The sequence below is a fragment of the Sesamum indicum genome, linkage group LG12, assembly GCF_000512975.1.
Source record: "Sesamum indicum cultivar Zhongzhi No. 13 linkage group LG12, S_indicum_v1.0, whole genome shotgun sequence".
Classification (NCBI taxonomy): Eukaryota; Viridiplantae; Streptophyta; class Magnoliopsida; order Lamiales; family Pedaliaceae; genus Sesamum; species Sesamum indicum.
The window spans coordinates 2,799,084-2,826,394 of record NC_026156.1 but is presented as its reverse complement, the minus strand read 5'-3'; the positions used below and the strand labels follow the sequence as shown (position 1 = coordinate 2,826,394).

General features: G+C 35.4%; 4 protein-coding genes across 9 annotated transcripts; 2 read left to right on the top strand and 2 right to left on the bottom strand.

Moving 5' to 3' along the window:
- On the top strand, nucleotides 332–3,620 carry LOC105175259 (U-box domain-containing protein 4-like). 2 transcript variants are annotated; one of them, XM_011097646.2, is made up of 3 exons: nucleotides 332–1,802; nucleotides 2,530–2,601; nucleotides 3,146–3,620. In XM_011097646.2, exons 1-2 carry the CDS (start codon nucleotides 480–482, stop codon nucleotides 2,590–2,592), a joined length of 1,386 nt encoding a protein of 461 aa, XP_011095948.1. In that variant the 5' UTR covers nucleotides 332–479; the 3' UTR covers nucleotides 2,593–2,601; nucleotides 3,146–3,620. The 2 variants fall into 2 exon arrangements, with proteins under 2 accessions (XP_011095948.1, XP_011095947.1); XM_011097645.2 differs by lacking the exon at nucleotides 3,146–3,620 and having other exon boundaries at nucleotides 333–1,802; nucleotides 2,530–3,043.
- On the bottom strand, nucleotides 5,017–8,382 carry LOC105175258 (inositol transporter 4). Of its 5 annotated transcripts, none has more exons than XM_011097644.2 (7): nucleotides 8,234–8,382; nucleotides 7,332–7,539; nucleotides 7,052–7,122; nucleotides 6,631–6,966; nucleotides 6,437–6,544; nucleotides 5,728–6,339; nucleotides 5,017–5,601 (listed from the first exon to the last, which is right to left on the bottom strand). In XM_011097644.2, the coding sequence occupies exons 2-7, from the start codon at nucleotides 7,462–7,464 to the stop codon at nucleotides 5,128–5,130; spliced, it is 1,734 nt and encodes a 577-aa protein (XP_011095946.1). In that variant the 5' UTR covers nucleotides 7,465–7,539; nucleotides 8,234–8,382; the 3' UTR covers nucleotides 5,017–5,127. The 5 variants fall into 5 exon arrangements, with proteins under 5 accessions (XP_011095946.1, XP_020553928.1, XP_020553925.1 ...); XM_020698269.1 differs by having other exon boundaries at nucleotides 7,332–7,501; nucleotides 8,234–8,346; XM_020698266.1 differs by lacking the exon at nucleotides 8,234–8,382 and adding an exon at nucleotides 8,141–8,220.
- LOC105175257 (ras-related protein RABA5a) lies at nucleotides 15,214–18,864 on the top strand. Its single transcript, XM_011097642.2, has 4 exons — nucleotides 15,214–15,472; nucleotides 17,148–17,243; nucleotides 17,396–18,091; nucleotides 18,313–18,864. Exons 3-4 carry the CDS (start codon nucleotides 17,752–17,754, stop codon nucleotides 18,648–18,650), a joined length of 678 nt encoding a protein of 225 aa, XP_011095944.1. The 5' UTR covers nucleotides 15,214–15,472; nucleotides 17,148–17,243; nucleotides 17,396–17,751; the 3' UTR covers nucleotides 18,651–18,864.
- LOC105175256 (heterogeneous nuclear ribonucleoprotein 1) lies at nucleotides 20,015–23,856 on the bottom strand. The gene is made up of 5 exons (XM_011097641.2): nucleotides 23,439–23,856; nucleotides 23,210–23,346; nucleotides 22,674–22,882; nucleotides 20,575–21,757; nucleotides 20,015–20,466 (listed from the first exon to the last, which is right to left on the bottom strand). The coding sequence occupies exons 3-5, from the start codon at nucleotides 22,869–22,871 to the stop codon at nucleotides 20,453–20,455; spliced, it is 1,395 nt and encodes a 464-aa protein (XP_011095943.1). The 5' UTR covers nucleotides 22,872–22,882; nucleotides 23,210–23,346; nucleotides 23,439–23,856; the 3' UTR covers nucleotides 20,015–20,452.

The window sequence follows — 27,311 nt, the reverse complement described above, 5'->3', positions numbered from 1 at the left end:
ATCAAGGCTCTGCTACCGTGACGGCAGCCTCAAATTCTGTGACTCAAAAACCCAGTGCTGGTCGTGAATATGAGGCACCACCTACAATACAGAAGCATCAAGCAAAACTCCGGATGAAGTGGGGCCCGAATTCAAACTCTCCAGCTGTGAGGTTAGAACGAACCTAAAAGCCTATGCCCCACCCGCTAGACCGAGCAAATCCACTCATTGATCCATCAAACAGAAATGGACTGCCCCTCCGACCCGATTTAATTTTTTTTATTTATTTTTTATATAAAAGAAAAATGAAACAATAATAATAATAATAATAATAATCTCCTCTTCTATATATCCACCATTTTTATACCCCTTGTGTGCTTATTTTCTCTCACTACAGAGCCAGCCATGAAAATTTCTTGACCAGCTTCAATCACATAAATACTACCACACTACTCAAATTTAAGGCTTTGTTTGATACGAGGGTCCTTGAATTGGTCACCATGGTGTCAATTGAAGATTCTCGCTCTCACTCGCACTCCAACCCCAACATTACTGCTAGCTACCCCCAAACGCGCCCTTACTACTACTATACTCCGCCACCCTCCTCCGCCAAGATCAGCCGCTCCATGGGAAGGTCCATGCGCACTATTCGCTCCAACATATTCAACACCAACCACTCCGGTCCTATCCGCGACAGATCGCCTAATGTCTCCGAGAATCTCACCGACTCAGTTATCGACCTCCGACTCGGCGAACTCGCCAATAAATCATCTAGTAATTCCAAAAGCCCGTCTTCCTCTGACATCGACGATATTTTGGACATCTCCCGAGCATTCAGTGATTTCTCGGCGTGCTCCAGCGACATTTCCGGGGAGCTCCAGCGTCTCGCCAGTCTGCCCGACCCCGGACCGGATGAGGGCCCCAGCTGCCAGCCCGAGCCTGAACCTTGTTCTGGCTTTTTACAGAGAGAGACGTTTTCTACTGAGATTATTGAGAGCATCTCGCCTGAAGACCTTCAGCCTACAGTGAAACTCTGTGTGGATGGGTTGCAATCGTCATCAGTTGCAGTGAAACGGTCGGCAGCGGCTAAGTTGCGGTTGTTGGCTAAAAATCGGGCTGATAATCGGGCCTTGATCGGAGAATCCGGTGCGGTACCGGCCCTGATTCCACTTCTTCGTTGCTCTGACCCTATGACGCAGGAGCACGCAGTAACAGCTTTGCTTAATCTCTCCCTCCATGAAACCAACAAAAGCGTGATAACGAACGCCGGCGCTATCAAATCCTTAATCTATGTCTTAAAAACAGGCACCGAGACTTCAAAGCAGAACGCCGCCTGCGCGTTGCTAAGCTTGGCTTTGGTTGACGATTACAAACTGTCGATTGGGGCTTGCGGAGCGATACCTCCTTTGGTTGCGTTGCTGATAAACGGGTCTAATAGAGGGAAAAAGGACGCGCTCACGACGCTTTATAAGTTGTGCTCGGTGAGATTGAATAAAGAGAGAGCTGTGAGTGCGGGTGCAGTGAGGCCGCTAGTGGGTCTTGTGGCCGAGCAAGGCACTGGATTGGCGGAGAAGGCAATGGTGGTCTTGAGTAGCTTGGCTGGGATTGAGATGGGTCGGGAGACTATCATTGAGGAAGGCGGCCTTGCGGCTTTGGTAGAAGCAATTGAAGATGGGAGTGACAAAGGGAAGGAGTTTGCAGTCTTGACTCTGTTGCAGTTGTGTGCGGAGAGTGTTAGGAACAGAGGATTGCTTGTGAGGGAAGGGGGGATTCCACCATTGGTGGCGCTGTCGCAGACTGGAACGTCGAAAGCTAAGCATAAGGTTAGTTTCGCGAAATTAGTTGTATATTTATTCCACTTAAGTTGTATAGTTAAATTTGAGACATATTGATGAAGATGCAGTTTATTAGGTTTCATTCTTGGATTTCAACTTCTAGCAGGTGGTTTGGTTTTGCTGTCAAAAGAATGTTAGTAGTGGACGTACTTGTATTTGCACCACTGACCGAACAATTTTTTCTTTTCCCTAAAATGCATCACATATTTAACAAAACCTGTTTTGTGCATTCATACTCTGAAATTTCCCAGTTCTTTTAGAATGTGGGCATTTGATTCATGTTGCATCATGCGGGGACTCTATTTGTGTACAATGGGCTTTAAAGTATCTTTCAATTATTGACATATATTGTCAAAACTAGCGACTTAGGTGCCCTGCTAGTTGCATAAATATTGTTGAATTATGTTGATGATATTTGAGTCCAAAAAAGCAAGCACCACTAGTTATATTTCCTGTTATGTCCTAATCTTGTTACAGTTGGTGCGACCTTGATTGATGGTAGGGCTGCTGCTGTCTTGTTAGGTTTCTTATCCATAGTAGGGTGTATAATAGCAGTCCTATTGCTCCAATTTGGATGTTTATTAACTGCTGCAGTGCTACTTCATCGACTGTGATGGTCTATTATATCTGCGTCTAGTTTCTTGTCTAACTGAAAGCTGCAAATTTCTTGTTGTCATGATGTTCTTATTGAATGGTGTGTTTTCACTTTTGTCAGGCTGAAACACTTCTTGGGTACTTGAGAGAACCAAGACAAGAAGCTTCTTCTTCAAGTCCGTGAAGGGGGAAGGTATTATAGATGCTCCATTATTACATTATGCTTTTGTAATGGCTTGGTGCTGCCTGTAAATATATCAAGTGGTTTTATGGACTTGTACAGAGTGGTTGAGTAATTTGAGAGTTTAAGATTAAAAAGATTGGATAAATATTCAGAAGCTAGTAGCTAGTGAGAAGAAGTGACATTTGTAGCTGTAATTTGTTTGACTGGGTCACTTTCCGCGGAGGTTCGACATCCCGCCTTTGCTGACTAGTGCAGGTTGGTTTTGTTTGAGAGAGTTGTTTCTTACTTACGGTCTGGCTTCTTGAGAATTTGGATTGTCATCCTTAGTTTTGTTGGGAGATCCAAATTACTTGGAAGGGTATGCTAATTGTCTGATTCAGACTACATAAACATTTAATATGCAGTATGCTTGAGCTTGGTTTGTACTTAAATAATATCATTTACCTGTGTATTTTTGTGCCTTGTTCTTTTTCCTCAACTTCTAGTGTTTCTTTAACACAAATGAAAAGACAAAGGAGCATCTGTTAACCAATTGCACTTTATACATTTTTAGTTCTGATGCCTCTGGCCCGGCGATTTGTTTCTATGCTGCTGATATCTTTAATATGGACTCGTTAGCTGGCCGAGCGGGCAGTATTTTGTCGATAGCTTTCACCTGACTAGTTCAGCTTAGATGTCTGATCCATTGACCTGCAGTGCTGTTTGTTTAACATTCTACGAGTTAAGGATCATCTGGAGTAGGATTAAAACATAAGCATGGGTGTTGGGACCCTTGACTCCTTGGTCTTCGGTGTAAAGTTGATCCACCCACAATGCAATGGGCCTACCAACTTGCCATGTACACATTTCACCATGATAGAGCCAGCCAGCCATCCACCAAACCCACAGCAGATTAAGTAGTTTGGTAAAAATGGATCGTTCCTGCTCTTTATTTCTCTATTCTCTCTGCCTTTGTCTTGTAATTATTGCCTTAGCTGGCAGATCAGGTATATTTTGTGGGTGATCTAAAAAGATTCAAACCGCGCTAATCGAACTAAATCCAACCGCTTTTTAAGATTTAATTTTCAAATTGTAATTTTAAAATTTAGAGTAAAATTGAATTGCACTATTGATTTAGTTTTAATTTAAAGCTTAAAAAAATTGCAAAAAATCGAACCGCATCATCAAATATATAATTAATTTTTTAAATTATATAAATAGAATAATTTGATAAAATAATTATTATTTTTGAAGAATTTCATATTCAAATTATATAACCCCAAAATTCATATATTATCAAAAATTCATCTTTATACGACAAAATGTGTTTAATTCTCAAGTCCATTTATTGATTTTTTTAATTTTTCATCCTTTATTTTTTATCCCCATTTATTCTTCTCTCTTTTATCTCACTCACCGTCTCCTCTCTTCTTTCTTTTCCTCTTCTCCTTTTTTTCTCTCTCATTTTCCAATTTTATACTCAAGATTGATCATATATTATATTTATTAATTAACGTCATATATTTTATTTTAGATAATAATAAATTATGATATTTTTATTTTTATTTTATTACATATATAATGTAATCAACAAACTTAATGAACAATTTAGTAAGTTTTAATAATTTTTTAAAATAATTATTTAATATGATACATATAAATTGTATGTTATAATTTAATATTTATTTATAATCTGTTATGCAATTTGAAAATAATTATAAAAAATCAAAGCTGCACCGTCAGCAGTCCTAATATTTTGTCCTCTTGCTGCTCCGATGGCCCATCCTTTTCTTCATCCCTGTTGGGTGTTTTTGGCACGGCTCCATGTTTTCTTCTCGTCCCAAGAAAGTGTCGGTGGATTTACAACTACTGTATATTGCATGGAATATAAATTATTATGATGACAGCTTGGATCATGGGTTCCTGGTGCATATTGAACTTGGAGCAGGGGTTTATTTTCACCTATCAAGACGGCCCATCTCTGTTTCTAATCTGACCCGGTTGACAAACACCTCAATATAAATGAATCCGGGATCGGAACATAGGCAAAATCGAATTCAACTACACGGGTAATTTGAATAGTTATTGACGGATAATGACAAATGGGCTCAATTTGTTAACTTTCCTTTGTTTGATGTTATCGACTGTGTCAAGACATTTTTGTTAATAATGTCGGTTCTTTTATCAAACTAAGCAATTTGTTTGTAGTATTGAAATATATGGAGTTAATACTTAATATTATGCCACAGCCGCCCGAGAGGTTTGAATTTTGCGAAGCAGGCAAACCATGAGCATGAACAAACACTTGTATTCTATTCCTATTCCAACTACCAACATCTATTAGATGGCATAATGGAAGGAGACAAAACTAGTCTTAAGATTGATTCAGTTTGTCTTGTTAAGTGATCAATGTCCAAAAGAAAAAAATTGTAAGTTAATCATCACTCTAAAACTTGTATTATTCCTAAGAAGGGTGACAATCAATACGACTTTGTGGGAAAAAAGCTAAAACCACCTCTCGTAAAAAACACATAATAAACAAGAAAGATTGTAGTCTTATTTCTCATCATCATTACTATCCTTGGACTTGCAACATAGTCTAGGTTTGAAGCCCTTCTCCAGCATCCTTTCCACATCTTCAAACGCCAGCCCCTTCGTCTCTGGTACGAGGAAATATATGGCTATGAGTCCAATAGCGGAAAATCCAGCGAACAAGAGAAATGTGCCGGCAGAACCAACAGCCTCTGTCAAAGTTAAGAATGTCTCGCTCACTATAAGATTAGAAACCCAGTTTGAAACTGCTGCAATTCCTCCTCCCATGCCTCTGTACCTCAATGGATATATCTCAGAGTTAACAATCCAAGGTGCAGTTCCCATGCCAGGCGAGTAAGATATGATGTACAGTGCCAGTACTAGAACCGCAAAGAATCCAAACTTGCTCGGGCAACCTTTTGTGTACCACGTTCGTTGTTCTCCTCGGCACATGCCCTTTACTGCATCCGTTAAGGCCAAGCATGCTCCAGGGTGATACTAATGAGAATTGAAAAGACATTTAACAACAGGTTAGGATCGCCAACAGTTTAGTTAAATTGAAACAAGAATTTGACATGTGCAATAAAAGCAGCAATGAGAAATGAATTCCACATGACATCTTACTTTGTTGTCTCCATTAGCACAAAAACCACAATCAGATGAAGCTTTCAGACATTTCATGCAATTCCAGTTTGATGGCTGAGAGGCTCGTAAGAAACTAGTGCACGTAGCATTTCTTCCAAAGTGGAGGGACTCCAAGCTACTGACTGGAGGTGCATGATCAGAGGCTTCATAAAACATCGTCGCTAATGCAACAAGACAAATTATGATTCCAAACATAGATATAATCATTAGTCTTCTCCTCCCAACTCTGTCAACAAAAGCCATACTGACAACAGAGCCAACAGCATTTAGACCAGAAGTAATAAGGGAGAGTGCCAGAGCTGTTGAATTGGACGCAAATCCCGCAAGCTGAACAATTGTGGGACTATAGTACATGACAGTGTTTATGCCAACAAATTGCTGAGCAACTTGGACAGTGATACCCGCATAGAGCCCTCTACGAACAACATCGTTTCCCCACATACTCTTCAGTTTTGAGAAGAAACTGTTCCCCATGGACCCTTCATCGGCCTTCTCAGCCTCAATGGAGGACTGTAAAGCCTTCATTTCATCTTCCACTTCATCAGCAGGGTAAATTTTCTCCAAGATAGCCCTCGCTTCCTTTACCTTGTCCTGATCAAGAAGTCAAAGTTAATGGCTACAAACTGTACCAGGTTTTCTAAATAAAGTAAGATTGCATTACCGTAAACAAGACCAAGAGAAACATTACCTGCCTATATAGCCACCTAGGAGACTCAGGAAGTGATAACATTAAGACAAACTGAACGACTGCTGGAACCACTGCCACACCAAGCATCCAACGCCATGTTCCAGGTGCCTTGAACACATCAATCACATGTTACACTCAACTGGAACAATTTCCATTTTGAACTTATGAACAGAGAGTTCGTGAACAAAAGTTACCTTGGTGAAAGCTAAGTTGATCAGATACGCCAAAAACTGTCCTCCTGTAATTAGCAAACCGTTGGTGCTGACTAATGCTCCTCTGATTCTGGCAGGAGAGGCTTCGGAAATATAAAGCGGTGCTGTCATAGATGCCATGCCAACTCCAAGACCAACAAATACTCTTCCAATGATTATCATCCAAGGAGTTACAGAAACAGCCATGACAACTGCACCTATAGCAAACAATACATCGGCCAAAAGAATTGATTTTTTTCGACCATACTTGTCATTGATCAAACCACCAATACCAGCACCAACAATAGCACCCGCTACAGCCATGCTGACAATTGTTTCCTGTGTGTGGATGAACAAGCAAGGGAATGATCCCATTAATGAAATGGATATAAAAGCTTAGGATTATAAGGATGAAATTACTTGCCTGCAACCATGTTTGCCTGTCAACAGACTTAAAGTCATCTCGAATATAGAGCAGCGCACCAGAAATAACACCTGGTAATAGCACAAACTTCTTTAGTTTACAGATCATCAACGCGAGAACAAGTTTTGCACTCTGAGGTAAAAGTCAGCAATACGCCATCCACAAAGAGAGCTCTCTTAGAATTAGACCACATTTTGCTATTAACAAACTTGAAATATTTCCAAGTCTCTTGTGTACAAAGTAAACGAACTGAATAGAAATAAACAGCATGGCCTCGAACCTGTATCATAACCAAATAATAGCCCTCCAATACCCGCAGATAATGCGAGGCGCATAATGTAAGGTCTTGTCAAGCTTGTGCGCCAACATTCCGTGAATTCAGTTTTATCGGGTTTAACCACACCCCCTTCCATTTGCTTCGAGCTCAATAATTTCCTCAGCACAAGATCTCTACAAACTCAAGGGGAATTCAACTATTTCAGTTGCACCTGTTGGGAATACGTTTAGTAACCTTTCAAGAGAAAATGAAGTCTTGGTCATAAAGAACAAAACATTATGCTACTTTTCGTTTTTCAATTTCAGTTGTCAGTTTTTAAAACATTAATTAAAGTGAAGATATATTTGTTTAGGCTTATTCCCATTACATATATATTAATTTGATAATCTCATTAATTAATCCGAATATGTTCTATCTTATGCGAAAACCTAAACAAAATCGAAAAATACATATTTGACACAAAAAACTGAAAACTGAAGTTAAAACACAGAGAAAGAGGCTCAAGCTTCCCATGATTGGAGGAGGCCATGAACATCATTGTTTTTTCAAGATTCTTGAAATCAAGGGCTAACTTTAAATTTTCCCATTAGAGGCATGTTCCAAATAAAACTGACTTGCTGTACTTAGCAATTCAAATGCAGCACTACATCCATACAGACGGCACAACAAGACTCGAACATAAATGAAATCAAAAACTCAGAAACAAACCGACTCACTCATCTCTTTGCATACATACAAAGCTGCCCTAAAGAAGTCAGTTTTACACAAAAGCAGACTGCAGAACAGCCAATCAAGAAAACTGAAAACAGTACCCGAAAAACTATAACTCACAGCGCACATGCAGTTTCTTTACCCACAACAAGAAAACGTCAAGAAAAGAACAATCATGAACAGAGCAACAATACCTTAGAAAGCGGTCTTTTGTACTTCACCTTTTCCTCCTCTGTGCGCCCGTATTCATGTACTGATATATCTGATACCCAAATTTATGAGAGTCACAGCCAATAATTAAAGGGTAGGGAGAGAGACTTTGTTGAATAAAAGCTGCTGCTGTGCTTGGACTGTTTTGTAGATTCCCATAAAATATAGTCTGACGATAATGACGTGAAAGCAGCAATTTTAGGAACACATAAATTCAATTTATTATGCATTCTAATCATTCAGATAATTTCGCTGCCACTTATCCCTTCCCTTGATTTAGTAACAGTCCAGGTAAGTTAGGAAACTAATCCATTCAAAGACTTGTTCTACTCATAAAACACTAATCTAAAATTTGATATTCTTTTTCTTTTTAATTATAGAAGAATTTTGTGTGATTTGGATTCTGATCATTGCAGCTAATTAGGACATGCTTTGGGATCATATGTCCCTCACACTACCTATAAATTACACTACCAGACTCCACCACAACTTCACATCGTTAAAAAAATCGTCATGTTTTGGCTTAATCGCTAAGGATAAAATTGAGATTCATTGAAAAGTTTGAGGTCATCAATGTTAAAATTTGAAGTGTGGGGAACAGAGTATATTAATGGCAATAAATTAGAGAAGGAAAAACTAGACTTTATTCATCTAAAAACTCAAGTACTTTATTCATCTAAACTCTCTCGTTTAAAGTTAGAAAGATGTGAGACTATATACAAAAAATAGAGCTCTAACTAAAGAAGAAAACTAACGAACTCTAGTTGACAACAAACTCAACAAAAATAAATACTGAAAATAAAAGGATAAGTACGAGCAGAACTTGATAAGTACAAATAGAACTTTCAACAATCAGTTTAAGTTTCATCGGACATGTATATTTGTCTCACTTTATGTAAGTTATTGTGTTATTGTAATTTATTATTGTTTTTAGTTATATTGATGTATTAATTGAGTTCATATAATTTATTACATTCTTTATTATATTCATGTATTAATTGATTGAAATAAATAAAAGTTTGGGACCGAGATCTGGATTGACCAATATATACATGTTTGAAATTTGAGTAATACATTGTATTTTACGTTGGACTGTTTTGTTTTTTGGTGGGGCAACTGGGTTGATTATCGTCATCCTTGTACATTTTTGTGCAATTAAAAAAGCTCAACACTCATCTCATTTGACCATTATTATTATTATATGTTAATTAAAGTGAAAAGACTCATTAGCATGGCCTAAAGAGTCAATTACACAACATTTATTTATCAAGTCACTGTCAAGAGATAACGTAATCTTTATTTTATAGTGATGATGTGCAATTAATAAATAAAAAATTATGCCACGTTATAAACAGTACAAACAATATTTTCTCGATGAACAAATAAAACAAAGTGAAGAGACAATAATATGTAATTCAGATAATTATATCTATACAAAACTTAACTTATGATCTATTTATAAAGACTGTTTGTACCTTTTGAAAAACTACACATATACTCATCGAAAACGTCAATTTCATTTATATAAATGATTCGTGCTTGTCTACAATATTACACAAATTGCTTTTACCTTTTTACTGTTAGGAGTGATTTCTATAATTACGTAAAAAAATAAAAAATAATTTATATAAATAAATTATAAGTCTGAAGATATGAATATAATTATTCTTATTTAATTTGCTACAAAAGCATAAATCTTTGCATTTGGATCAATGTCACGTGCATACAACTGTTTGATTCGTTATGGTCAAAGTGACTTAAGATGTTTATTTTGTCTGGAAAAAAATAGTGATTTGATGGGATTTCAACATTTGATTCAAATCTAAGGAAGTCTGTGATGAAACTATGTCTGTGAAGAACAAACAATTGCAAGAAAGAATATGGACACATGATCTACCAATTCATTTGTGTTGCCCATAATTTGTCTGAAACATATTGTGTTAAAAATGTTGAAGTACCTTTGCCTCAATAGTCAGCCTCGTAGTGGCCCATGTTCATCCCTTTTTCAAAGGGTGGATGGAAAAAAAATTCTAAATATAAATATTTAATAGATAAAATAAAGCCATTGCTAAAGGGATATAAGTTAGCAAATTAGTCAAAAATAACAGCAAACATTAAAAGCTGTTTAATTGGGAAAGAAAAGGTAACATATTTGGTCGTACCATGATATTGCCATTTTGGGCTTGTAGAAATTGTACCCCATTATCCAAATAGTGTTACTTAGTTTTAAAATTGGAGAATTATGAGTTCAAATTTTATGAATATGACCATATATTTACTTTCTTTTTCCTAATATGTTTTTAATATGAAATTATTGATATATATTTTTGAACAATTTTTAAATTTACATGCAGTATCTATTGATATGTATAAAAATAGGTTGGCCGAAAGAGGTCCAAAAGATCCAAAAAGAAGAAAGAAACAAAAAACCCTTACCATTTTAAGAAGCCAAGAGGATTTGGCAAATGTCCTTGGCGGATGCCCCCAAGAGGTTGAAGGCATTCCCCTCTCATTTTTGGCCCATGAAAAGATCTAAAACTCAAGCCAGACCCACCAATCCATGATGAAAATGGCCCGTTGAAAAATTATCAGGCTCAACCCAGAAGGGAAGCTCAGTACACTAAGATCGTCCCAAGAAGGAGGTCTGGTACGAGACCTGCCTTTCAAGCCCAGCCATGGGAGAAGAGAGGCGCCCTAAAAAAGCTGGACTCCTCATGTAAAAGGAGTCCTCCTCCAATCGAATACGCGCTCTTCAAGTAAAGGAGGAGATAAAATGGTGTTTTATCCCCTAATTTTTGCCTTCTTTCTCGGAAAGGCAGGTCACCCTAAAGTTCCTATGAAGAGGGATTCCTTCTCTATAAATACAAGCAGCCTCCGTCAATACGGATACCTGCAGCCCCCCAACAAATAGACCTTCAAGAAGCTCAAAAATGTCTTGCTATTTCACTGCAACTCCCGACTCGTGCTTTTGCTATATTTTACTCACGAAATTCGTATTTTTATTTCAATTTCTCATTTCACCCTCAAAAGGAATACCTTTCGTCTACCAAGAGGGTCACATCCAGTCCACCAAGAGGAACACCTTCCATCTACCAAGAGGGATACCTTCAGTCAACCAACAGAGACCTTGAGTCCTCCACGGGATACCTACAATCCCTCTATAAGGACTCCCTCTAAAATTTGGAAAAACACTCTCTATTCTTGCTCTATCAATCGAACTGCATACTTAGCACGATTTCTCTCATAAAATTACTTACTCTATCACGATTTCTCATTACATTTTATTTTTTACAATTATTTTTCTCCTAAACTCGACACTAATTTGGGCGTCGGAGTGCTAACGCATTTTTTGCAGGTCCCCCCTTCAGAATTGACATTCGCTTTGGCCTAAACTTTGAGCATAGTCCATATCAATTGGACCCGTGCGTTTTTTAAACGCATCACCTATAAAAAAGTAAAATACAAAATTGTACGTACACTAAGTACAATAGATATTAACACATATTTTGCTATTTTTTTGCGTGAAATATCTTGCAAATATTATGTGAATATAAATTTTATTGTGTTTAAAAATTAAAATATAAAAGAATTCTGATAAATAAAATATATATTTGATAAGTAAAAATGAGTACGATCTTTATTTAATGCTTTGGTTTTTTTTTTAATAACAATTTAAAGGTAAAATCTTCATAGTTTTCTTTCAAATTCGAATTCAAAGCTAAGGATAAGTAGTAGTTATTGAAGAGTGACCATAAATAAGTTTAAAAAACTTATTTAATATAAGGAAAAGAAATAAAATGATGAGGGGATTATAGAACAATATGATATATTATTTTAAAATTAAATTTTTCTCCATTATTGTAAAGATAATAAAATTGTTCAATGCACTGAAATAAATTTGTGTGTTTTGCTTCTCATTATTCTCCAAAACTTTATGTCAGGATCACTATTTTCACGTGACAATGATTAAACAATTGAGCGCTTTCACATTACTTTTTGGCAAAATTAATTGGACAACGAATGATGATTGACATGACATCTCTTATCCTGTGGAAAAATCGGAAAGTGCTTTGCGATCCATTTCAATTCATCATGTTTGGGAAGTGTATAATTCTTCCATACATGCTTTTGAGATAAAATGAAACATGAGGTCACAAAGCAAAGATGGGACAAAGACATCCACTTCAGCTTCAAGAAAATAATAAGAAGAATAACATAATTGAATTTTACTGAAAATACTAACAAACTCCCAAGTAACATACAGTTGCAATTAGCCACAAGATTGATGTGGTTTCGGGAATTTTTCTACGTCCACCATTACTTAAAATGGGTTTCTATTATAATTATTTTTCGTGAATTATAATAAAATATCATTCATCAACTATTTATATTAGGACACATCTAAGGTGTATGTGCCTGTAAAAGTCGGTTACATGACATTGTAATTTAGGTGGAATCCGATGGACCTATAACATTGGAAATACATAATTTGGAGTAGTTTCACTTGTCCATAAAGCAATACCGAAATGGGCCATTAACATTATTATGAGTATTTTGTTTAGATATGTGGGATGGGATGGGATGGGATGGACCATTGCAAGTTGGAAAAGCAAACGTGAATGCAATATGACCTGAAAAGCCCATAACGTAATGCGCATTTGCATTTGTGAAGGCATGCCCTTTCGGACCAGTACCTGAAACTGGCGCCTTAGACCAACTCGGCCATCCTGACTCATCGCAACTGTATTCTTGCCCAGAAATAGAGGTTGGACCACTCAACTTTTTACTTTACCCCCCAAGCTGTCCAAACGTAGGCAAAGTACAGTTAAGGACCACAACACAATATGCTGCCCCTGCCCATAATATAACAAGCCTGCCTACCCATCTCATTCTCAAACCTCCCCAACACTAGTATTAATTTCTTCCAACCACTCCTCTACCTCTACCCTTCTATACCCTATCTCTACTGCCCATGGACTCAAAATTCGAAATTAGCAGCTGCAGAGTGCAGACACAGACATTAATCCTTCCTCATATGACAGTCCCCGCCTCCTCAAACTAATTAAGCATCTACACTCATATCCAATAATCAATTAATCATACTCATTTGGTTATTAGATTAGTGTTGGTACAAAGTGATGGTACCAATTAGCGCAAAACAACAAGTGGGGGGGAATTGGACCACAGGTTTCCTTGTTGGGCTGGGCACCTATTAAAACCTACTCATCATTGTACCATTTTGCTTTTTTGGTTTATTAGGCCTTGGACCCTTCTTCTCATAGCCATAGACCTCCCTCAATCTACCCATCTTTGGGCTCCACATTTTCCCTCTCCATAATGCACTCCTCACAAATACATATTTCTCATTTCTATGTACTAATAGGAGTGGGGTCGAATACACCATTATTTAAGTTTATTTGAATTTGAAAATTGTATTTGAAATTTTTTTTTTATTATTGATCTAATGGAACACAATAAATTTTAATTGGATTAAACATGAGTTGAGGTCGAGTAATTCGATATTTTTCAAGTATATTTATTACTTTTACACTAATCCAACCGAGCTCAAAAACTTATCAAACAAAAATTTTATTTATTTATCAGCTCTAAATACTAATTTGGCGTGAAAATGCGATTTTAATCGTAAAAGTTATTAACATGTTGGAATAGTGGGAAACGTACAACACAAAAGAGGAGGTATATGTGTTGACAGAGTGTTGCTTGAAATCAAATAATTAAAAAATATGTGGTCGTCGTCATTAATGAAGTAATGTAAGGTCGTGTCGAGTAATTAAATATTGTACTTAATTAGATCTAATCAGCATGAGTGTGGTCGTGGAGAGGGGACCATTTTGTTAATATGCATGTGCATCACCTACCCTTGCTAATACTTTATATATATATATATATATATATATTCACCGTATCTATTTCTCATCTTATATTGGAGATGAAATTAATCAATTGGAGCAAAATGGTTAAAGTCGTGCCAAGGTTCCAACTCTACTAATTGACAAGAACAATTCAACTTATTTATTATTGGACCAACAACTCATCGATTTTAATACTGTAAAATTACCATCCCCATCACGCATTCATATTAATGCAACGTAGGAATAGTTGAGACGGGGGAGGATCGTAATTTGTGGAATTTAGAAGGTGCGTTGGTGATTTTATAATTTTTTTAGAAAATATTTTGTTAGATGTTCGAGAACTTATATATGTAAATGTTATGGAATATCTCATAATTATTTCTAAAAAAAATTGTATGATTAAGAAATGAGGTATTATAAATTTACAAATTACTATAACAAGAAAATAATGAGCTTTGTAATATATTTTTAAAATTTACGTCTTATTAAAAGAATGCAGTTATTGGTATGATCATGATTTTATTTTATTCAAATATGTTAATCTTTTTTTTTAAATAAAATATAACATTTGTAAAAATATATGAAGTTATGATTTTTTTTTTAAAAAAAAAATTAGTCTAAACTTTTTTATTTATTTTTTTGGCAAGATCACTGGATTAGCCCTTTTTAATCTTGGTTGACAACTTAAAATTCAACTGCACCCATCCATTAAAAAATAATAATTTATATTAATATAAAAAAAACTTTTTTAGAAAAAGACAGTTTATAACATCACGATACTATTTTCTTTTATTGTGTCCATAATACTTTTAGATTAATTTTATTTATTCAGTTTTTTTTTATTTGTGAAATATTTTTATCATTTTAATTAATTTAATTATATATATGTAAGTATTAGTAGTAATAAAAATAGAAAAGAGAGTGAATCATCCATGAGTTGAGTGGGCTGGCATGATTTTGTTTAATATGTGAAAATATTGGGCTGGGAGGTGGTAGCCCAGAAATAGAATGTCCACTTAGGCGAAATCAGGCCTGTCTTTCTTGATTCCGCCTTCTACTGTGCTGTGCCAAAACTGTGAATCTGGCCTCCCCTCTCTGTGTCTCGCGTCAAATCTTGGAACCTAACCCTAGTCTCTCCTAAACCCAGGACTGTTAAGATTTCATTTGATCCCTCTTTTCTCCTTAGATATATGTGAAAATTCTGTTTTTACTCTCCTTCCTTTTAAATTGGCCTGCTTACATCTTCTTTGATCTGCCTTTGACTCGGTTCCGATTTGATCACAAAGACTTTTGAGGGACGAAAGATTAAAGGAGGGTTGTTGCACTTGCACACATTATTTCAAGAAGTGGGTACGTCTAAAATTTTCCTGTTTTCTTGTTTTAGCTTTTTATGTATGATTTTCTTGAAATTGGTAAAATTAATGTCTCTTTCTGTTATAGGATAAACATGAAACTCTTTAGTTTCTTGCGTGTCTGAGTTGCTGAATTTCTTTCAAACGTCTTTTTTGGATGTAAGAGTTCAAGATGATTACTTTCTTTTTATGGGTAATAAGAAAATCAGCACCAAGATTTGGTTGTATTCTGAAATGGGAATGCTATTTCTTGGATTTAATGTCTGTGCTTGTTTCTTTAATAAATAAAGAGTTGAAAGGCATAAACTAATGTTTTGCTGGAAGTTTTCGGTCAACAGACCATAGAATTTGAGTGGAGGCAATTTACGTGTACTGGGAACTGTATGAGATGTACTGGGAACAATTTGAACTACTGACAAAGAAACTGTTCTTTTGCTTCTTGTTGTTGTCTGCCACGAGCGGTTGAAACATGTCTAATAGTAGTCGCTAGTATACAATGTTATGAGCTCCAATTCTGGAACTATATTCTTCCCATGAGATTATTGATTTGACAGTCATGATGAATTATCTGCATGTCGTTCCTAGGTTGTTTTAAACTTCATTTCCCTTTAATTCTGCGGGTAAAGAATTGTTGCTAGACTGTTTTTGATTCAGGTTATTGTAATGTGTTTGGATCAAATAACGTTCAGATCTAAAGAGTTGGAATTCATGAAGATCTTATTAAAGTTTGCAATGAAATATTTTTAGTCCCAAATCCCAGTATTCCATACCTCGATACCGCATTGCTAGATGGATGATTTTATCTGTTATGTGGGCCCTGTACAGAATGCATGCGACATTGCTCTCATCACATGGCTGAAAATTTATGCTGGAACATTGTCGATGCAATAGGCATTTCATGTGAAACTTGCATTAGATCTGTAAGTCAACTGGTAATTTTGTAGATTTTGACACTTCATCAGAAAATGTTGTGACTGAAAGACAAGATGTATCTTTGCATTTTTATGATTCTTATTATACCCCCAACTAATCACAACATTAAGTGCACACTTTCACTTTTAAAATATTACATGAGGGTAGATCACCTTTTCTTTGTGGAACTGTGGATTATTGATATTCTAAGAGGAGAAGTATCCTATCTGTTCTTTCCGAAATGAGCATGTAATAAGTTATTGACATGAGAGTCATATATATCTATGCTAATTGAAGACTGAAAACTGTACTTTTTGCTTCGTAGAAACATATATAGGACTTGGTTGACGAACTGCTAGTCCTGTTATGTATTTAATGCAGATAATGCATATATTGGTAATTCTTTTTGGACAATCAGCATGTTGTGAACACAGTGACTGTTATTAATCAGTTTGTGGATTAGATCTGGAATACAGTATCTCTGGGGAAAGAACTTCTTGTCGTTGACCTGCTTCTATCAAAACTATATATTACTTTCCGGTGGAAATTTAAGCTGAACTTTCACTGTAAAGGTATACTTGAAGGCAGATTTGTTTTAGCCATGATTTTTCATTGAAGTAGCATATATGTTTTTACTGGAATATTCTGTGACTACCAATATCTTTCGGTGCAGATTTTTATTTTCTCTGTTGAAAATATTGTGCATGTGGAGTTAACTACAAGTGTTAAACTGTGATGCCTTATATCTACCTGTTTTGCAGGTTTGTGTTGAAAGGAAGAAGAGGGATGCAGAAGGCAAGCGGGGGGGAAGAACAGCATTAAGGACTTGGAATGTCAGTATAACAGGCATAATATATGTAAGAAGAAGTGCTTGGAAAAGGAATGCATGCAGACATCTGTGTTTTTTTTTCTTTTTTGGCACAAGACATCTATGTGTTAAAATATATTGAAACAATCTTCGTGCAATATGACTGTGAAGTGTATGGCTAATGCTTGCTTGCTAATGCAGGTGCCTTTGCCGTTTGCCGATTCATTTTTCAAAGGCCTAAACTTTAGATCTGGGAAGAAACATTCTACCTGCACAGTCTAGTGGCTAATAGGAAAGCTGCTATTTCAGAATAGGCCATTAGCTCATCCACATCTTTCATGTGCAAAATATAACTGCGACTCCTTCCCTGACTTTTCGGTTGCTGCCTTGATTCTTCAGATACCTGACAAGCCTCCTCTATGTTCTAGATTGAGTTTTCCTCCATCTTGAGCTAAGTAGTTAAATGCTATTTAGCTTGTAGCATTTAGGAGGATCCTGATTTTGTTAGTATAATATATATATCAGCAAGATATGGTTTTGTAGCTTGCAAGGTGAGGATGGCCTTGAATACAGAAGAGGAACAAACAGAGGATTACCTTTTCAAGATTGTTTTGATTGGTGATTCAGCTGTTGGTAAATCAAACTTGCTTGCTAGATTTGCTAGAGATGAGTTTTATCCTAATTCAAAATCTACAATAGGAGTAGAATTTCAGACCCAGAAGGTGGAAATTAATGGGAAGGAAGTTAAGGCACAAATCTGGGACACAGCTGGCCAGGAGCGGTTTAGGGCTGTTACATCTGCATACTATAGAGGTGCAGTTGGAGCGCTTCTTGTCTATGACATCAGCAGACGCCAGACATTTGAAAGCATCGGCAGATGGCTTAATGAACTTCAGAGTAAGCAATATGACACTCTAGTGCTGCTTCCTTTCAGCTTCTTTTATGGGTTTGTGTTCCTCTTAGATACTAATGAAAATACCTCCATCAACTCTCCTCACACGTCTAGTATTAGAACGATCTCACGCCTTGAGATTTGAGACTAGTATCATACTGTATCCCATGCATTTGCTCCTCTAAGTCGAGGTCTGGCCTGATTAGAAATGTTTAATTTTCTGCAGCTCACTCGGACATGAATGTGGTGACGATATTGGTGGGCAACAAATCTGATCTGAAAGATGCTCGGGAGGTGACTACTGCCGAAGGCAAGGCGTTGGCCGAGGCACAGGGTCTGTTCTTCATCGAAACTTCAGCTCTAGATTCCTCCAATGTTAGTTCCGCCTTCGAAACGGTAGTGAGAGAGATATATAACATCTTAAGTAGGAAAGTTATGCAATCACAAGAACTCAAAGTAAAAGATACCGAGTGTTTGACAAATGCAAAAACGGTAGTTTTACAGCCCGAGGGGAACCAGGAAGCAGTTGAACAGAGTAAACAAGGTGGGTGTTGCTCATCATGATTGTGTCATTTTTCTTGTTTTCATTGATTCTCTTAAAGCCCTTCCACATGTTTAGTTTGTAACTCTATTAAAAAGATGTAGCCGACATTTTTGCTTTGTTGTTGGGAGTATTTGGGTCAGAACCCACAGGAGAATCTGAGGACGACATTGTATATCACGCACGACTTTAATTGGTTTAGCAATTTTTCAACTCGAGTAAAATGTTCTTGTCCCCTTCATATTTTTTCAAAATTGATTGGTTTTACATGTAATTGTTTTGACTTATAATAACTGGTCAATCATAAAATTTCAATCATGCTAAATCAATTTTGGATGGCTGATAGTTGCAGAAATACAAGATAATTAATTATGAAAATGCAGTTTAATTGATAAACTATTATCCTTCTTCAAGTTAATCAAGGAAAGCAAAATTTATTTTAGTTGATATAATTGTTAATTAAAGTAAAAAATAATTACATAAAAGTTATAAAAAAACTGCAGTTTTTATCGAAATATAGTTTTGATGAAATTATAGTTTAAATTAAAAAATAGGTCAAACAATGCAAAAATTTATATTTGCCTGTACTAATAAATATATAAAAAAACGTCACTTCTCACTCATCAGTTTGTAACATAACAAAATTAAATTTTAAAGTATCAATTATATTTTTAAATATTTATACCAGTATAACTACTTATTATTTTCAATGGCCCATATCATCTTTTAATCGTTAGTTTTTATCATTTATTTTGACTCATGTTAATCATTTGATCAGCTTATAACGATATATTAATTTTTATTTCTAAAATTTGTACTGAATTTTATCTAATTATATATACACAAGTATTGCGTGCCACCATAACTAGTACTTAAAATATAAATTTGAAGTGCCTAATTCACACATTTAATATATAAGTATTATTTTTTAAATATTTTTTCTAATATGAAGAATTCATCTCAGCTGCAGTAATCTTAAATGGTTAAATAAATGTATGTACTTGATAAAGTCAAACCTAGTAATCAATTGTTCAAACATTTACTTTTTTTCCTATTAAATTGATTCTAAACTCATTTGTGAGATCTCAACAACAATAACTTATTTATGAGATCTCAACAATCATTGACGGTAACATACTTGAAATCACACGACCAAAGTATCATAAATTCTAGTTTATGATTTAAGTATTAGTATTTCTTATTCAACTGTATAGGTAATTCTGTCTAGTAACTTTCCAAAAACACGCTCTTATTTTGACTCAATTTGTATTTAGACGACAAGAGTGCGTGTTTCATGGAGGAAGTAGTGGTAATGCAGAAAATACTTAAAAAATTCAGATTCAGCAGTGATAAGGGCAGAAATGGGATAATAATGCATGTAGTAGAAAAGAGTATAAATGCATCTGAATAGGGATAAACCATGAAAAAAATAATGTACTCTTCCATCTGCCAAGAACTGGGGATTTTGTGACCTTACAGCACAAAAATTAATACCAAAGTCTACACAAAAAGAATAGAGGCCTCTCATGTCAACAATTTGATGCACGATATAATGTACTTTTTTTTTTTTTTTTATCTCCCCCGGGTATACCCTCCTGCACGTCTCCGACAAATTACAAGAAACAAATCCTATATTGGAAAGCTCAAGTTTGAACTCTTACACAAAATCTTTGTCATGGGAATGAGTTGTGTACAACGGGTATTCAGTGTAGTCTGTTTATCTCCACCAAGGAACATGTGTGAATCATGCTCCTCCGTTTTGGTTCCACTTGTATGTATTGCCTACTATAATCTTAATAGAGTGTTGCATACAGTAATATGGCCCCTAGGCTGCAATTCCTGTTTCAGATAGATAGTGTATTAGTCAGCAGCTAGATTGATAAGGACCAGAAAATATAAGAAAGTGTATATATCTGTTGAGTCGAGATGAAATCTAAAAATTCGTACCTCTATTTGACCTAGCATTGACAGTATAACCCCCAACGTAACCAACAGAGTTGTTAGGTGTTACATCTGCAGCTGCAGCTGCACTGCGGCCATAACCAAAAAAGGTGGGGCCCTCCAGCTCAGGAGAAGACGGACGCCAAGCATGATCCCCGTATAAGGACTCACTTGCATATAAGTTTCCCAAACCCCCATCACGAACGGAGTATGATGATGATAGGCCAGCACTGACTCCATTGTTTCTGCCATAACCTGTCCTGCCACCAAAATTGTTTTCTCCGTTGCCATAGCCGATATTTCCACTGCTTAATGAACCGTTTCCCCCAGCTTGGGCTGAAACAGGAGACGAACCCCAAATTTCCCCTATATTTCCAAAATTACCAACCAAGCCAGCATTTCCAGTTCCAGAGCCAGGAAAAGCATTTGAACCAACTGAGTTCGTACCATAATTAAGACTTCCATTGCTCCACAAATTTCGATTTGTGTTACTCAACAAAGGCCCGCTTCCAGAAACACCCATATCATAGCCCACAGGACTACCATATCGATTTGTATTTCCACTGTAGTAAGAGTTCATCCCACGTCCATAGCACAAACCAGAATCTCCACTTGCCCCATAATTTAAACTTACCCCAGTGTCCAAATTCAGTCCCATGTTACAATTAGAGGGGCTGTAGGGAGGATATCCACTTCGACCCACAGTTACTGGACTAAATCGACCGTCCATTCTCATGCCATAGCCACCAGGAGAACCTGAATTATATCCTTGACTATATGCATTAAGGAAACTGTTCACCCTGTTCAGGCCATAGTTATAGGCACCTGATTGGCTTCGTGTTGGCCCTGGAGATAACTCTTTTGGAACAGCCCGTTTAACCTCAACCATTTTTCCGTTAAGTTCATGAAAGGTCTTGAACAAAACTTTATCCACTGCTTCCTCTGAATCATAAGTGATAAACCCAAAACCTCTAGGCCTCTGCGTATTGTGGTCATACATCACCACCACATCCGTTATCGTTCCAAATTGATCAAAGTACCGCTTGAAGTCGCTTTCCGTGACGGTGGATGCCAACCCTCCTACAAAAATCTTTTTTGTACGAGCAGGACCAGGGGACCCCTGGATGCTGCCATTGTTTCTGTTAAAGGTTTGATGATCATCCCTAGGAACGGCCTTTTTTGCCTCCACCTGATGAATGGATGATAATAAAGTAACTTACCCGCTCCCATGGTTTTACATAATACATGGAAAAATAAAGTCTTATATTTCTAACTTGGCTGGCAAAATAAGAGATAAGATCAAATTCCTTTACACAGGCATAGATGAAAAGCTGGAGTAGAAACAAAAAAGAAGCTCATAGTTACAGGTGAAACGAGATAAATTTGCCATTGTTGAACAAGTCCCGACTAACATAGGTTTCTATACTCAAATCATGAGAAACTGCAGAACATGCTTTAATAAACCATTGCCTAAGATCCCAAGAAGAAAAAAGACAAATTGTTCGGCATATGAGAAAGAACCGAGTGGACTAAAGATAGAATGATGAAAACAATTGCAACAACTGAGCATACTCGTTTCCTAAGTGCTTCATTCTTCTGTGTTACCAGAAACTCCAAAGTAAACATGTGGAAGAACATGATAGCAGGATATCATTTGTTCTTGAGAATGTTCCATCTTATCTAAGAAGAAGCAATGACACTAAAATCAGACATCACATAATGCCCTCAGAACTGTTTTCAGTAGAAGGTCATATAAACCACAAATAGATACAGAGTTGTAATCTGCTTTATATATATATATATATATATATATATGAGAGTGCATGAAACAATTTGAAATACCATCATGCAAGTATTTACCAAAATGGGTCATACACACCAAACAAATAGAAACAAAACCATAATATTCTCCTCTCTGTGTGTATGTGGGTGCATAAACAATTGAAACACCGTCGTGCAAGTATACACACAGTTTCTACAAATCAACATTTTTTAGAATTTTGACCTATAATAAACTTCAGAGACATGTTGCACATAGTGTAATGACATTGTTTATTTTGCAAAAGAATGAAGAATGCTCGTCCAGATGAGGATGCATGACTTACAGTTCTGCCATCTATGGTGTGCTTTTCCCTGACAACTTTCTCAGCAATGGAAGCATTGGCAAAAACAACAAAACCAAAACCACGGGCACGGCCAGTAGCGCGATCTTTCATTATCACAGCTTCCACCACTTCACCAAAAGTTTCACTGGTGTCCCAAGAAATCCCACCAATGAACAACTTCCCAGGTTCCATTTCCATTCTTTGTACACCTGATTCCAATCAAACAATCAAAATTTGCAGTTAATGGAATCCACCTCCAACCAATACCAAAACTTTAATGTTATATCTATTGCCACGTACACCATATTTTGGCAATCGCCAATTCAAGAAATCACGCAACTTAGTAAATGTTTGGAGCAAAGGAGGGATCCAGTAGGAAGTGAAGTTAGATCATAAATTACTTCATATGAGAATTCAATTTCCATATATTATACAGCTTACTCAATATAGAATCTGTCATGGAAACGATAACATCCAATCGTAACGAGACATGGTAATGCAGATGAGTAAAGAAAAACAAAAAGGAAAAGGCATACCTTGAAGAAAATAATACACAACAGAAACCTGGAAATTCTCCTGCTTAAACGAGAAATGGGCAAATTTTCTTGTTCAACAGGAGACAATCTGATCTTTAACAGATCGAAAATCAACAGCCCCCCACAATCAGAAACCCCTGAAGAAAATTGTAATAAAGATTAAAACTTTGAGTTGAAAGAAGCAAGAAAAGATGAACAATACATGGGAAGATAGGTGGTTGTGTGTTACCAAAGAATCAAGGTCCAGAAGAAAAATGGATTAAATTCAAGATCTGAGAGGAGGCATAGATAGGGAAGCAGAGGGCTGAAGCCCTCTTCTTTTCTTCTCTTTTCTTTTTCTTGTTTACCAAAACTCAGTCTTTGTTAGAAATGAATTGCCATAGATTATTATTTATATATATATATAAATAAATAAATTTTATTAGTATATGTTATGTGAAAGAGAGAGAAAACTAAAGATAGCGTGGCCCGTGGAGATCGATTTTCACATCCAAAAATGGGTATATATGTATATATATGTATTCTTTGTGTGTGTGTGTGTGTGTGATGTATATAGTTTATATTATGTGTGTGTGTGTGAGAGAGAGAGAGAGAGAGAGAGACAGAGAGCTTTGGCTATCCTCTCCTCTCGTGTAAGAAATGTAGGAGAGGAGACGAAGGATGAACCTGGTGACCGGTGTCTACACTATTTTCTCATTTTCTTTTTCAATAATTAAAAAGAAAAGAATTATTTTCCTTTTCTGCCCCCGCAACTACAGTACATCATCATCAAGCTCCTCTTGATGCCAAATCTAACGGACAATGCGCCTTTACACTCATTACACATAAATTACTGAATTTATTGTATTACTCGTGTCTGATTTCTCCCCATCCAAACACTTTCTTCATCTACCTCTCCTGCTTCCTTAATTATACCCACCTATATAAATATATTCATCTTTCTTTTTTTTTTTTTAATTAAATTCATTATGATTATTCATAATGCTCAAATTAGTATCAGATTTAAGATATAATGGGCATAAAAAAGTAAATCGTAATTAAGAATCAAAATACGATAAACGAATTTTTAAGAGTAAAATGTATTCAAAATGCAAAGAGAGTACAAAACGAGAATTAAAATATTTTAAATAAATTAAACGAAACAGCTTTTAAGTCTATTCCACCATTGTATCATTATCAATTTTCAAAGGAAAATGTATGGTTATGCTTTTCGTATGCGTTGAGGCTACTGAATTTTACCCTTTTCATGCGATTTAATTATATCTTGATCACACATCTCAATTTCATAATTTTGAGCTAAACAGTGTAGTTTTAACGCATTTATATATTCGTAATGATGGGTTTCAGAATTATTTTCTTCAAAAATTAATATTAAATTTTAGTGTATGTATTAGGTAATTAGAATTTCTAGAAAGAAAAAATCTATTTTTTTAAGAAAAAAATAGATTATAGATGGATGAAGAAAGAAGAGAAGAATATTAAAACATCAATATAATTAATTATTAAATAAATATTAAAAGAAAATGAGAGAAACCATCTGTTGGTACATGCTAGCCAGCTATCTCGAACCAACTTTCTGTATTTTTACTTTATTTTTTTTTTTAAATAAAGAATATATGGTTATATTACTTAAAAATATAATATAATTAGGAAAACAAATATGGAGATGAGATGGTTGGTTCATGTGGCGGCAGTGGCACCAACCCTAAAATGAAATGGACGGTGGCACTCTGTACTCACATGCTGCCCTCCCACCCATATCACAAATATTATTACTACACTTCTCTTCATTTTTTTAAATTACATAATTGTAATTAATATTTCTTAGTTGTTACATTTTTTAAATAATTCTAAATTTAAAATTTCCCTAAAATTAAAGGAAAAAAAAGTAAATAAAATTAGAGTGAAAAAAATATAAACATGTGTGGAAAGTTTAGTTTGGGTCTGAGAATTGAGTTTGGGTGCCCACTAAACTTTCGGTTGATATGTAAAATTATTATTTTCTTTATATTTTTAGGAAAAAAAAAAAAAAGTGGGAGGAAGGTGAGTGTGTGTGTGGAGGACAAAGCCAGAGCGAATCGCATGTTTGCCCACTCATCCTCATCATCATCATCTTCCCATTCATTCTAAATTAAATCATAAAACCGGTAATTGCATAATGGTGAGTGCACATGTATTACCTCATCACAACTAACACCATTTTCTTTTTAATGCTCTAATTTTATGCTTTTTCATTTTACAAATCTCTACTTCATTACCTCTTCAACATTCCATATTACTTCCTTTTTCTTTATCCCATAAAAAAAAAATCAAATCTTTTAAGCAATCATTACTTTAATATTTTAATAAACAGAGTAATACATCTTATCAATTTATACATTAACATAGCAAAATTTAATAAAATAATTTACATATTTTTTAGCTAAATTCTCACCATATATATATATATAATTATTGTGAGATGTGATTTATATAATGCTCTACTTATTTTCTTTTTATAAGTTCAAATTGATCCATCCAAACATTACATTCGAAATTGAATTAATTTGCAGGCATATGAAGGGGACAAGAAGTCAACTAATAAGCATATAACAATGAGGTTTTGATATAATCACTATAACCTCTACACATGAGCATTTTAGCCAGTTCTCCATAAAAAATAGATTCAAAAATAACGGATTGGGCTAATTGTTGGACGACCGTTAAAATTAGAGAAATATTTATAATTTTTCAAACAACAAGAACGTATTTATAATTATACCAAATTTCGGTACAAGTCATTGTAATTTAACCTATAACAAATGATGCAAGTATGTGAGAGTGGAACCATTTCTGCTGTCATGTATGCGGTATGAATCCTTTTTTCCTTTCCCGGGTGATGAAAATATGAGTGATGTTCATATACATATACATATTATTTATTATTTATATTGGAAAAAAAAAAAAGGCAAAAAAGTGAAAAAAAGAAAGAAAGAAGGAAGGAACAGAATCATGAGATGGTCCTGCCCACTTTTTATCCCCCCACATCCAAACACGAAATTCGTTTATTCTTCTTTTTTTTTTTTATATATATATATATATAATTATTATTTTTTATAAAAAAAATAGTGAATGGGTTATTCTTTTGCAGTTTGGAGGCGCTCTTTTTTCTCAGAACCAAACAAGCAATGGAAATTGGAACAACAAAAACCAGTTTCACTGCTCCATCCCAACAATAATACAATTGGTGGACGTGCGTATTAATGTCACATCTAACATGTAATAACGTCGTTTTCGGAATTCTAATAAATTATTTTCCTCCACCAGAAAGAAGGTCTATAATAAAATTACTCCAAGTTTTTGGTAATATACTTTTTAAAGAAAATGCGAGATGCTAACATACTACGGTTTACTTAGTTTAACTCCTTAGATGTTTAATTTTTCAAGAATCAATTTGTCAATTTATATTTTGATATTATACTATAAAAATTCATTTCTTATTTTATAAATTAGGAATGATTATATTTTTCACACCCTTAATTTATAATCTATTTACACAAGTCACTGCTATTTTTTGGGTAATCATATAAATCACTCCTAATTGGTAAAAAATAGGAATAATTTGTGTAATGATGAAAGTTTACAGGGTGTTTGTGTAATTTTTAGAAAATATAGATGATTTGTGTAAATAATATTGATGTTGTTTGTGAGTATATATATTATTTTTCAAATATTTAAATAATTTTGCATATAAACTCTATAAAATGAGATGCAGGGGATTTAATTTCGATATTTGAAAAAGGGGCGGTTTGAGTTTGAATACGGTGGTTCTTGCTTCCTCTGCTCCTGCTCCGGGCGTTCCCTCCATTTCCAACCCAAAACCCCTGAGCCCTAAACTTGGCTACCATTCTCAACAACTCAGAACCCTTCCACCTTCACTTCCCACGCAATTATCTCCCAATCGGCACATTTCCACATGTACTCCTATCGTGATTTGCTGTAAATTCACTGTCCTCTGGGAAAAATCGACATCAAAATACTCGCACATTACTCATACATGTTAAAACTATTCGGAATGAAATCACATCTCACTATCTTGCTCAGCTCTCTCCAATCCCACCGC